Source organism: Ovis aries, chromosome 15 (assembly GCF_016772045.2).
Source record: "Ovis aries strain OAR_USU_Benz2616 breed Rambouillet chromosome 15, ARS-UI_Ramb_v3.0, whole genome shotgun sequence".
Lineage (NCBI taxonomy): Eukaryota > Metazoa > Chordata > Mammalia > Artiodactyla > Bovidae > Ovis > Ovis aries.
The window spans coordinates 78,319,596-78,332,747 of record NC_056068.1 but is presented as its reverse complement, the minus strand read 5'-3'; the positions used below and the strand labels follow the sequence as shown (position 1 = coordinate 78,332,747).

The 13,152-nt window shown below is 37.5% G+C and overlaps 1 protein-coding gene across 1 annotated transcript; it reads left to right on the top strand.

Moving 5' to 3' along the window:
- Nucleotides 1-948, top strand: LOC101112513 (olfactory receptor 8J3-like). The gene has a single exon (XM_004016785.3). It carries the CDS (start codon nt 1-3, stop codon nt 946-948), a length of 948 nt encoding a protein of 315 aa, XP_004016834.3.
- The last annotated feature ends 12,204 nt before the right edge of the window (nt 949-13,152 follow it).

The window sequence follows — 13,152 nt, the reverse complement described above, 5'->3', positions numbered from 1 at the left end:
ATGGCTCATGAAAATTTCACCCGAGTTATTGAATTTATTCTCATAGGAGTCTCAGAACGCCCAGACCTCCAGATCCCTCTCTTCTTTGTCTTCCTGGTCATCTATGGACTGACCGTGACAGGGAACCTAAGCATCATCACCCTCACCAGCGTGGACTCTCAGCTTCAGACCCCCATGTATTTCTTCCTCCGGCACTTGGCTATCATCAATCTTGGCAATTCAACTGTCATTGCTCCTAAAATGCTGGTCAATTTCTTAGTAAAGAAACACACCACCTCCTTCTATGAATGTGCCACCCAACTAGGCATGTTCTTGGTTTTCATTGTAGCTGAAATTTTCATTTTAGCTGTGATGGCCTATGACCGCTATGTGGCCATTTGTAACCCCCTGCTCTACATGGCGGTGGTGTCTCGGAGGACCTGCTTTCTGCTAGTTTCCCTCACGTACCTCTATAGCCTTTCCACAGCTATTGTGGCTTCATCTTCTGTATTCTCTATGTCTTATTGCTCTTCCAATGTAATCAATCATTTTTACTGTGATATTGTCCCTCTGATAGCACTGTCTTGCTCTGATACTTCCTTTCCAGAAACAGTAGTATTTGTGTCTGCATCTACAAATTTGGTGTTTTCCATAATTACCGTTGTAGCATCTTATTTCAACATTGTTCTGTCCATTCTAAGGATACGTTCATCAGAAGGAAGAAAAAGAGCCTTCTCCACATGTACCTCACATATGACAGCAGTGTCAGTCTTCTACGGAACTCTGCTTTTCATGTATTTGCAGCCTCAGACTAACCATTCTATGGGTGTTGATAAAATGGCTTCAGTGTTTTATACGCTGGTGATTCCCATGCTGAATCCTATGATCTACAGCCTGAGGAACAAGGACGTGAAGGCTGCCTTGAAGAGATTTCTGACAAATTCATGCGGTTCTTTTAAACTGATGTAATTTTTAACTCTAAGGTAAATGAGGAGATGGTTAAGAAAGGCGCATTGTGTGAAGGAGACTCTGAACAGCATTAGAAGCTAACGGAATGGGTGTTTTCCCCATTTTATTTATTTTGAGGCAAGGCTCTAGTCTGCATTATACAAATAGAAATCTTAAAAATAACCGTTGTTTTTTTTTCTGATCTAAAGAAAAAAAGTTAGAATTTGAGACAATAGTCTCAGAAATTTAGGCAATGAATTGCAGAAAGGAAACAGTGTATGAAAATGAGATCCCCATTCTTTGTAAAAGCTGTCCAGTTCACTTATCCTGAGCCAAGTTCATTTATCCTACTGAGCCACGTAGGTTACTGGAGGATTTCACTTGTCCCGGACACCCCCCCCAAAAAAAAAAAAACACACTCCAAAAAATGAACTAATATTTATGAAATCGCCCATGAGGCAGAGTTTGTAGTTTGCCACAAACCTTGTTAATTTCCTATTCTAATTAAAAAAGAAGAAACAAATCAACCCTCTTAAGAAGAAGATAGCAATATTCACATGTCTTCACAGCACAATATAACCATGTTCAAGACAGATTCTAAGTTCCTGACAGAGTAATATAGTCAATAGAAGAAAATTAAAGTAATCCTTGAAGTAACAGCAGAGAGTGGCTCTCAGTTCTCTTGCTCCCTTCTCAGCCTTCAGATCTTCAGAGCATTAGTCTGCACCTTCGTTTGAGACTTTGTCAACTTCACGGCCTCTTCTACCCACTTCATCTCCTGCATTCCAATCTGTTTTGTACTTGTGGAATTTTTCTGGTGGGAGATAACTTTTTGCTCTTCCTAGTGATTGCCTGGAAAATCCCATGGACAGAGGAGCCTGGTAGGCTGCAGTCCATGGGATCACTAAGAGTCGGACACGACTGAGCGACTTCACTTTTACTTTTCACTTTCATACATTGGAGAAGGAAATGGCAACCCACTCCAGTGTTCTTGCCTGGAGAATCCCAGGGAAGGGGCAGCCTGGTGGGCTGCCGTCTATGGGGTCACACAGAGTCAGACACGACTGAAGTGTCTTAGCAGCAGCAGCAGCAGTGATAGCAAAAATCTCTTTGGTAATACAGTAAGATATTGGGTCATAGAACAAAACAGAAATATCAAAATATAAAAGATCAGGGAGAAAATATACAAAAATTGTTTTATCTAGCACATGTAAAAATTCAAAAAATCAAGAAAGATTAAATTTCAGTGGGCAAAATTTAGACGTAAGATGTAGATTTGAACACAGACTGGTTCCAAATAGGGAAAGCAGTACATCAAGGCTGTACATTGTCACCCTGCTTATTTAACTTATATGCAGAGTACATCATGAGAAATGCTGGGCTGGAAGAAGCACAAGCTGTAATCAAGTTTGCCAGGAGAAATATCAATAACCTCAGATATGCAGATGACACCACCCTTATGGCAGAAAGTGAAGAAGAGCTAAAGAGCCTCTTGATGAAAGTGAAAGAGGAGAGCGAAAGAGTTGACTTAAAACTCAACATTCAGAAAACTAAGGTCATGGCATCCGGTCCCATCATTTCATGGCAAATAGATGGGAAAGAATGGAAACAGAGACAGACTATTTTTTGGGCTCCAAAATCACTGCAAATGGTGACTGCAGCTATAAAATTAAAATACGCTTGCTCCTTGGATTGAACCCAGGTCTCCCACATTGCAGGCAGATTCTTTACTGTCTGAGCCACCAGGGAATAGAATTATTTTATCCCAATGTTCATTTATATATAAGTGTGTGTATTAATTTTTACATCAAATATTGGTAAGAATATGGTGAAAATGAAATTCTCATGCACAGCTTTTGCTAATGTAAAATGCTACAGTAAGTTTTTTATCTTGCAGTTTCTTATAAAGTTAAATATACAGTGACCTATGTCCTAGTTATTCTAAGATCCCTAACTAGGAGAAAGTAATGTATATATACTCATACATACACTTATATAGGACTCTTTATGCTGGACATTTTAATAGAACAAACACAATATCCATCAATATTTGAAGAGTTGTGGTACTCAAATGCAGTGGGATATCATATAGTTATAAAATCACACATGGATAAATTTCAAAATCACTATGCTGAGTGAAAGATACCAGACTGAGATTGTTGTGTGATTCACTTACATGAAATTTAAAAGCAGGATAATAAGTTCAGGGATAGAAAACAGAGTAGTAGTTGCTAGAGTTGTGAGAGTGTTTGTAGAGTTAAATGAGGGAAATTTCCATTATTCCTGGAGAGGTGAGGGGTGGAGGGGTTATAAAGCATTAGAGAAGTTTCTGTGGTGCTGAAAATATTCTATATCTTGATTTAGGTATTAGGAACAAATGACACATTTTCCAAAACTTACCCATCTATGCAATTTAGAATCATCTTTAGCTGTTTATGATTTTTCCTCAATTCTAATACATAAGGATGAGGGTATAGGTAAAATGTTATGAGAGGGCATGTACGGTCTTATATTAAAGTTTACCTTCCATGGGGTTGTACTGAACACTATCCAAGTTCAGGAAGCACTATAGTTTAAACACACACTGCATTTCAATGATTGTTATAGATTTGTCATATTAAAGGTCAGGGTATGTATACCACTCACTTAAAGATGAGGCTTTAATTTCATCATGGCTTTGGTCAAATTACATAATTTATCTGAGCTTGGTTTTCCTCTGTTTATTGTTATATATTTTCACACCAGTGCCAACTACCTATTTTTTTACTGGAATTATAAATTTAAAAAATTCTATACAATGATGATGATTCATTTACAATTACATCATGAGGTTTGGAGCTGTTTCAGTTTTGCTGAGTTAAAGCCCATACAGTAGCATTTTCACTGCTACTACAATCATTGAGTCTGTGTAAATGAATGAACACATAAAACAGGCTGTAAGTCTCAACGGAGCTGTACAGATCATTTATGCTGTTTCTTCCTTTCCTTAAATTGCCCCTTACACTTTTTCACTAGGGGATATGCAGAATATCTTGGATAATTAGCAGAAACAATTTTTCAATCTCTCAGATGATTTAAACAAAAATGTCTTAATAAATACCATACTACTTCCTCAAGGAACATCAGAAAGATAGAAGAAAAGCGTAAATTCTCGTTACTCAGGAAAAAGTCAGAGGAACTTGAGAGCAGAAAACTGCAATTATTCTTTAAATGTGAATAGATAAACATTGCTGTTGATTTTCATGATCTCCTAATGTTGGTAATTCACCTTGATTCATAGATTCTGACTAAAGACACTTTTATGGTCGCTGACAGATCATTCTTTATGTCACAGAAATTTCATTATTTCTTTTTTTAACTGGTTTCTCTGGAATAGTATGGTATTAAGGTGTTAAAATCCCATGAATTGACAACATGTTCTATGTCTGTTTCAACTTGTGAAAGTTGAAAGCTGCATTTGGATATTATAGTTGCAGAAAGAGTGCACAGATCATCACCAATCTAACTATTAGAATCCAGTAAGGCTAGAATTTGCAAATAAAATACAAGATATTCAGCTGCATTTAAATTTCAGATCAGTAACAAATACTTTTTAGTATCTGCCTCATGCAACATTTGGCATTTTTGTTAATGTAACCAATTTAATATTTTAAAAAGGATATTTAAAAATGTTGTGTCACCCATTAAATATTTTATAATTTGAAAATAATTTAATTTAAAGATATGCATATTCTTATATATAACATCAACTCCCATGCACAAACTTGGAGATTTTTTTATTCATTTGTTTTCTCTCAGTTTAGCTCCATTCAGTTCAGTCGCTCAGTAGTGTCTGACTCTTGTTTTCTCTACCAGTTGCTAACTTGCTAACTACATGGTCCATTTTTGTCTTGTTCTATTTCTTTTTTAAAGAAACACTTTACAAATTGAGCAAGTAGACTGGTAAATATTGGATGATTTTTTAAGAGTTTTGGAGAAAGACTTTAAGCCCAAATAATTCCTAACTGCCGTCAGCAGTTCTGAAGATTCAGAACGCAGTCATGCCTGCATGCATTCTGTATCTTGTCTGCTGTCATGAACACATGCATGCTCAGTTGTGTCTGACTCTTTGGGACCCTGTGAACTGTAGCCCCCTATGGGATTTTCCAGGCCAGAATACTGGAGTGGATTGTTATTTCTTCATCCAGGGTATCTTTCTGACCCTACAGGAATAGAAACTGCATCTATAAACAGACATATCCTTTCCAAAAAAATAAAAACACCAACTTGGCAGGGTATCAAATCAGTCTAGTCGCTCAGTCATGTCTGACTATGTGCGACCCCATGAACTGCAGCACGCCAGGGCTCCCTGTCCATACCAAATCCCGAAGTCCACCCAAACCTATGTCCATTGAGTCAGTGATGCCATCCAACCATCTCATCCTCTGTCGTCCCCTTTGCCTCCTGCCCTCAATCCCTCCCATCATCAGGGTCTTTTCAAATGAGTCAGCTCTTTGCAGCAGGTGGCAAAAGTATTGGAGTTTCAGCTTCAACATCAGTCCTTCCAATGAACACCCAGGACTGATCTCCTTTAGGATGGACTGATTGGAAGTCCTTGCAGTTCAAGGGACTCTCAAGAGTCTTCTCCAACACCACAATTCAAAAGCATCAATTCTTCTGCACTCAGCTTTCTTCAGAGTCCAATTCTCACATCCATACATGACTACTGGAAAACCCATAACCTTGACTAGATGGACCTTTGTTGACAAAGTAATGTCTCTGCTCTTTAATATACTGTCTAGGTTGGTTATAACTTTCCTTCCATGGAGTAAGTGTCTTTTAATTTCATGGCTGCAGTCACCATCTGCAGTGATTTTGGAGCCCCCCAAATAAAGGCTGAAACTGTTTCCACTGTTCCTCATCCATTTGCCATGAAGTAATGGGACCGGATGACATGATCTTAGTTTTTCGGATGTTAAGCTTTAAGCCAACTTTTTCACTCTCCTCTTTCACTTTCATCAAGAGGCTTTTAGTTCCTCTTCACTTTCTGCCATAAGGGTGGTGTTATCTGCATATCTGAGGTTATTGATATTTCTCCTGGCAATCTTGATTCCACCTTGTGTTTCTTCCAGTCCAGCGTTTCTCATGATGTACTCTGCATATAAGTTAAATAAGCAAGGTGACAATATACAGCCTTGACGTACTCCTTTTCCTATTTGGAATCAGTCTGTTGTTCCATGTCCAGTTCTAACTGTTGATTCCTGACCTGCATACAGATTTCTCAAGAGGCAGGTTAGGTGGTCTGGTATTCCCATCTCTTTCAGAATTTTCCACAGTTTATTGTGACCCACACAGTCAAAGGTTTTGGCTTGGTCAATGAAGCAGAAGTAGATGTTTTGCTGGAACTCTCTTGCTTTGTCGATCATCCAGCAGATGTTGGAAATTTGATCTCTGGTTCCTCTGCCTTTTCTAAAACCAGCTTTAGCATCTGGAAGTTTACAGTTCACGTATTGCTAAAGCCTGGCTTGGAGAATTTTAAGCATCACTTTACCAGCGTGTGAGATGAGTGCAATTGTATGATAGTTTGAGCATTCTTTGGCATTGCCTTTCTTTGAGATTAGAATGAAAACTGACCTTTTCCAGTCCTGTGGTCACTGCTGAGTTTTCCAAATATGCTAGCATATTGATTGCAGCTCTTTCATAGCATCATCTTTTAGGATTTGAAATAGCTCAACTGGAATTCCATCACCTCCACTACCTTTGTTCATAGTGATGTTTCCTAAGGCCCACTTGACTTCACATCCAGGATGTCTGGCTCTAGGGGAATGATCACACCATCGTGATTATCTGGGTTGTGAAGATCTGTTTCGTACAGTTCTTCTGTGTATTCTTGCCACCTCTTCTTAATATCTTCTGCTTCTGTTAGGTCCATACCATTTCTGTCCTTTATTGAGCCCATTTTTGCATGAAATGTTCCCTTGGAATCTCTAGTGTTCTTGAAGAGATTTCTAGTCTTTCCCATTCTATTGTTTTCCTCTATGTCTTTGCATTGATCACTGAAAAAAAGCTTTGTTATCTCTTCTTGCTAGTCTTTGGAATTCTGCATTCAAATTGGTATATCTCTCCTTTTCTCCTTTGCTTTTCACTTCCCTTCTTTTCAGAGCTATTTGTAAGGTCTCCCCATACAGCCATTTTGCTTTTTTAAATTTCTTTTTCTTTGGGATGGTCTTGATTCCTGTCTCCTGTACAATGTCACGAACCTCCATCCATAGTTCATCAGGTACTGTCTATCAGATCTAGTCCCTTAAAGCTATTTCTCACTTCCACTGTATAGTCATAAGGGATTTCATTAGGCCGTATCTGAATGGTCTAGTGGTTTTCTCCACTTTCTTCAATTTCAGTCTGAATTTGGAATTAAGGAGTTTTCATGATCTGAGCTACAGTCAGCTCCTGGTCTTGTTTTTGCCTACTGTATAGAGCTTCTCCATCTTTGGCTGCAAAGAATATAATCAATATGATTTCAGTGTTGGCCATCTGGTGATGTCCATGTGTAGAGTCTTCTTTTGTGTTGTTGGAAGATGGTGTTTGCTATGACCAGTGTGTTCTCTTGGCAAAATTCTATTAGCCTTTGCCCTGCTTCATTCTGTACTCCAAGGCCAAATTTGCCTGTTACACCAGGTGTTTCTTTTTTTTTTCTTCTTCTTTTTTTTTCTTTTTATTATTTTTTTTAATTTTAAAATCTTTAATTCTTACATGCATTCCCAAACATGAACCCCCCTCCCACCTCCCTCCCCATAACATCTTTCTGGGTCATCCCCATGCACCAGCCCCAAGCATGCTGCATCCTGCGTCAGACATAGACTGGCGATTCAATTCACATGATAGTATACATGTTAGAATGGCATTCTCCCAAATCATCCCACCCTCTCCCTCTCCCTCTGAGTCCAAAAGTCCGTTATACACATCTGTGTCTCTTTCCCTGTCTTGCATACAGGGTCGTCATTGCCATCTTCCTAAATTCCATATATATGTGTTAGTATACTGTATTGGTGTTTTTCTTTCTGGCTTACTTCACTCTGTATAATCGGCTCCAGTTTCATCCATCTCATCAGAACTGATTCAAATGAATTCTTTTTAATGGCTGAGTAATACTCCATTGTGTATATGTACCACAGCTTTCTTATCCATTCATCTGCTGATGGACATCTAGGTTGTTTCCATGTCCTGGCTATTATAAACAGTGCTGCAATGAACATTGGGGTACATGTGTCTCTTTCAATTCTGGTTTCCTCGGTGTGTATGCCCAGAAGTGGGATTGCTGGGTCATAAGGTAGTTCTATTTGCAATTTTTTAAGGAATCTCCATACTGTTCTCCATAGTGGCTGTACTAGTTTGCATTCCCACCAACAGTGTAGGAGGGTTCCCTTTTCTCCACACCCTCTCCAGCATTTATTGCTTGCAGATTTTTGGATGGCAGCCATTCTGGCTGGTGTGAAGTGGTACCTCATTGTGGTTTTGATTTGCATTTCTCTAATAATGAGTGATGTTGAGCATCTTTTCATGTGTTTGTTAGCCATCCGTATGTCTTCTTTGGAGAAATGTCTATTTAGTTCTTTGGCCCATTTTTTGATTGGGTCGTTTATTTTTCTGGAGTTGAGCTGCAGAAGTTGCTTGTATATTTTTGAGATTAGTTGTTTGTCAGTTGCTTCATTTGCTATTATTTTCTCCCATTCAGAAGGCTGTCTTTTCACCTTGCTTATATTTTCCTTTGTTGTGCAGAAGCTTTTAATTTTAATTAGATCCCATTTGTTTATTTTTGCTTTTATTTCCAGAATTCTGGGAGGTGGATCATAGAGGATCCTGCTGTGATTTATGTCTGAGAGTGTTTTGCCTATGTTCTCCTCTAGGAGTTTTATGGTTTCTGATCTTACATTTAGATCTTTAATCCATTTTGAGTTTATTTTTGTGTGCGGTGTTAGAAAGAGATCTAGTTTCATTCTTTTACAAGTGGTTGACCAGTTTTCCCAGCACCACTTGTGAAAGAGATTGTCTTTACTCCATTGTATATTCTTGCCTCCTTTGTCAAAGATAAGGTGTCCATATGTGTGTGGATTTATCTCTGGGCTTTCTATTTTGTTCCATTGATCTATATGTCTGTCTTTGTGCCAGTACCATACTGTCTTGATGACTGTGGCTTTGTAGTAGAGCCTGAAGTCAGGCAAGTTGATTCCTCCAGTTCCATTCTTCTTTCTCAAGATTGCTTTGGCTATTCGAGGTTTTTTGTATTTCCATACAAATCTTGAAATGATTTGTTCTAGTTCTGTGAAAATGTGGCTGGTAGCTTGATAGGGATTGCATTGAATTTGTAAATTACTTTGGGTAGTATACTCATTTTCACTATATTGATTCTTCCAATCCATGAACATGGTATATTTCTCCATCTATTAGTGTCCTCTTTGATTTCTTTCATCAGTGTTTTATAGTTTTCTATATATAGGTCTTTAGTTTCTTTAGGTAGATATATTCCTAAGTATTTTATTCTTTTCGTTGCAATGGTGAATGGAATTGTTTCCTTAATTTCTTTTTCTTCTTTCTCATTATTCGTGTATAGGAATGCAAGGGATTTCTGTGTGTTGATTTTATATCCTGCAACTTTACTATATTCATTGATGATCTCTAGTAATTTTCTGGTGGAGTCTTTAGGGTTTTCCATGTAGAGGATCATGTCATCTGCAAACAGTGAGAGTTTTACTTCTTCTTTTCCAATTTGGATTCCTGTTTCTTGACTTCCTACTTTTGCATTCCAGTCCCCTATAATGAAAAGGACATCTTTTTGGGGTATTAGTTCTAGAAGGTCTTGTAGGTCTTCACAGAACTGTTCAACTTCAGCTTCAGCATTACTGTTCAGAGCATAGACTTGGATCACTGTGATATTGAATGGTTTGCCTTGGAAACAAACAGAGATCATTCTGTCGTTTTGAGACTGCATCCAAGTACTGCATTTCAGACTTTTGTTGACTATGATGGCTACTCCATTTCTTCAAGGGATTCCTACCCACAGTAGTAGATATATTGGTCATCTGAGTTAAATTCACCCATTCCAGTCCATCTTAGTTTGCTAATTCCTAGAATGTCAATGTTCACTCTTGCCATCTCCTGTTTGACCACTTCCAATTTGCCTTGATTCATGGATCTACCATTCCAGGCTCCTATGCAATATTGCTCTTTACAGCATCTAACCTTGCTTCTATCACCAGTCCCATCCACAACTGGATGGTGTTTTTGCTTTGGCTCCATCCCTTCATTCTTTCTGGAGTTATTTCTCCACTGATCTCCAGTAGCATATTGGGCACCTACGAACCTGAGGAGTTCATCTTTCAGTGTCCTATAATTTTGCCTTTTCATACTGTTCATGGGGTTCTCACGGCAAGAATAGTAAAGTTATTTGCCATTCCCTTCTCCAGTGGACCACATTCTGTCAGTCTTCTCCACCATTACCTTTCTGTCTTGGGTGGAAAATATTTTCAATAAATGCCCAGAAGTAGTATGTTGGGCCATACAGGGAGTTGCTAATCAACAGGTATAAAAAAAAGTCCATTAAGGAAGGTGAATAAAATCTAGAGATCTACTCTATACATTTAACTATAATTTACCATACTGTAGTGTTCACTCAAATTATATAATGGGGCAGATCTCATATTATGTATTTTATTACATAAAATCAAAATTTAAAAAGTAGACAAGGTCCATGGAATTTCATAAGCAAAAATACTAGAGTAGGTTGCCATTTCCTACTCCAAGGGATCTCCTCAATCCAGACATCAAACTCAAGTCTCCCACATGTGTAGGCAGATTCTTTACCACTGTGCTACCTGGGAAGCCCGAATCAACTATACTTCAATAAATTTTTTTTTCTTGAGAAAAAAAAGAGACATGAGAGACACAGAATCAACATCCTGTCATGCATTGTTACAGGACAAAAGAAAAACTAGAATCTCAAAAGACAGGGTTGTCCTCAGTGGAAAAGGATGCAGGTAGATTGAGAAACCTATTGGGAAGTTATGCTACAATTAAAAAAAAAAACTGGAAGCAGATGAAAAAATCTTGAAATAGATGAAAAACTATCATAGGATCATTAGGGCTCATTTCCTAAATATCCGCAAGTCTAACTTACCAAACATGCTGCAGACTTACATAGTAGCTTGCCCAAAGTAATATTTAAATGTCTCATAAACACTTAAAGTGTAATAAGTTCATAATATCACTTTCATCACTCCATCTTAAATCATAACCCCAAATATTTGAAAACCATATCTGACCCAGTCACCAAAAAAAACAAAAACAAAAACAAAAAACCCCACAAAAGAATTTTTTATTCCTAATCTCAATGTCATTCCCTCATCTCTTTCTCATAGAGCCCACACAAGGAATTATGTTGCTGATGCTTTCTTGTTTCTTCTCTCAGCTGTTAACATACCATTTTCTCTCTATTTCCATTTCTCTACTTTGGCTCATTATCTTCCACCAGGAATCCTATAGCAACTGCTTAACTCACTTTTAAATTTTTATTCATGATTTCTGCTGCTGCTACTGAGTTGCTTCAGTCATGTCCAACTCTGTGTGACCCCATAGACGGCAGCCCACCAGGCTCCCCCGTCCCTGGGATTCTCCAGGCAAGAACACTGGAGTGGATTGCCATTTCCTTCTCCAATGCAGGAAAGTGAAAAGTGAAAGTCAAGTCACTCAGTCGTGTCCGATTCTGTGCAACCCCATGGACTGCAGCCCACCAGGCTCCTCTGTCCATGGCATTCTCCAGGCAAGAACACTGGAGTGGGTTGCCATTGCCTTCTACCTCTTTTCAATTATGTAATTATTATCTTCATAACAGCAAGAGTTATATTTCTAAAGTTTAAAACTGGCCATGTTCCCTATCTACCTTCAAACTTATCAATGCTTTAGAATTCACTTAAAATAAAATCCAGCTATTTACTGTGACCTATATCATATGATTCTACTGTCCCCATTTCCTCATTATTATTTAGTCACACTGGCTCCATTAAGTTTTGCTATAAAAACAGACAGGAAAAAGAAAAGTTATTTTCTACCCCAAAACAGCATCTTCAGGAAATCGGAATCCTGGAACGTTCTTCCGGTGAGTCATTCAAAAGTTGGTTCTGCCTCACTGTTCAGTTTTAGTTCAAATGTCATGTCTCAAAAATGTCTTCTCTTAACATCTTGTGTGAAATAGTTCTGCCAGGTTATCCTAATGTATACTTTGTTACTTGTTATTGTTAAAATTAATATGCTCTACAGTTATCTTGTGATTATATTTTGTTACCAGCCCTTTCTCTCTTCCCTATTATTGGAATAGAATGTCCATGAGGTAAGGAACAAGTAATTCAACTGAAGCTTGGCTATTTCCCGACAAAAGTAGAAAATCAACAAATACCTGGTAATTAAGTAAGAAAATGACTCAAGGAACCAAAGAGAATGTTTGGTGTCAGAAACAAACTAGTATAAAACATTCAACAATATTAGAAGTAATTTTGGTCTTAGAGCTCTGATTCTTTTTCATTGTCACGTCTTTTCTTTTTCTTACTGTAGAATTTTTGTTTTAATTTTGTTTAGAAGAGAAATGTCAACAGTTCTGGTCTTTTAAAAGTCACATATTCATGATATATAGATTTAAAAAACACTTTATTGAATTATGATTGACATGCAAAAACTCTACATGTTTAATGTATGCAACTTGATGAGATTGGAGATATGTGTGTATCAGTGAAATAATCACCGCAATCTATACCATAAGCAGATTCACCGTCTACAAAAGTTTCTTCCTGCTCACTTTATTAATTATTATTAAAATATTACATATATATATGTTAATTGTTGCTAAAGGGTAAATCTTATGTTAATTGATCATGTAGCTTGGACCCTCTACAACTTCTCTCCAAGTCTTCGGATTAGAGACTATGAAGAGACTTCTTTTGTGTCAGATGCCCCCAACTAGATATCAATTGTTATTGAGAAAAAGCTCAACTTGGTGAGGTCAAATATCACCTTTCAAATATCTCTAGCAGAATATTCAGTTATATTATGATCTCATGTAGATCCTTTAGCAAATATATGTAATAAATTACCATAGAAGTTCTATAAAAGGATGTTTAATATTATTGCATTGATGAAAAAATATTAAAAATTTGATAAAATATCAGTAAAATGATGAACTAAAATTGAGGTCAGAAG

Coding starts and splice junctions, on each gene's coding strand:
- LOC101112513 (XM_004016785.3), top strand. CDS start 1: ATGGCTCATGAAAATTTCACCCGAGTTATTGAATTTATTCTCATAGGA.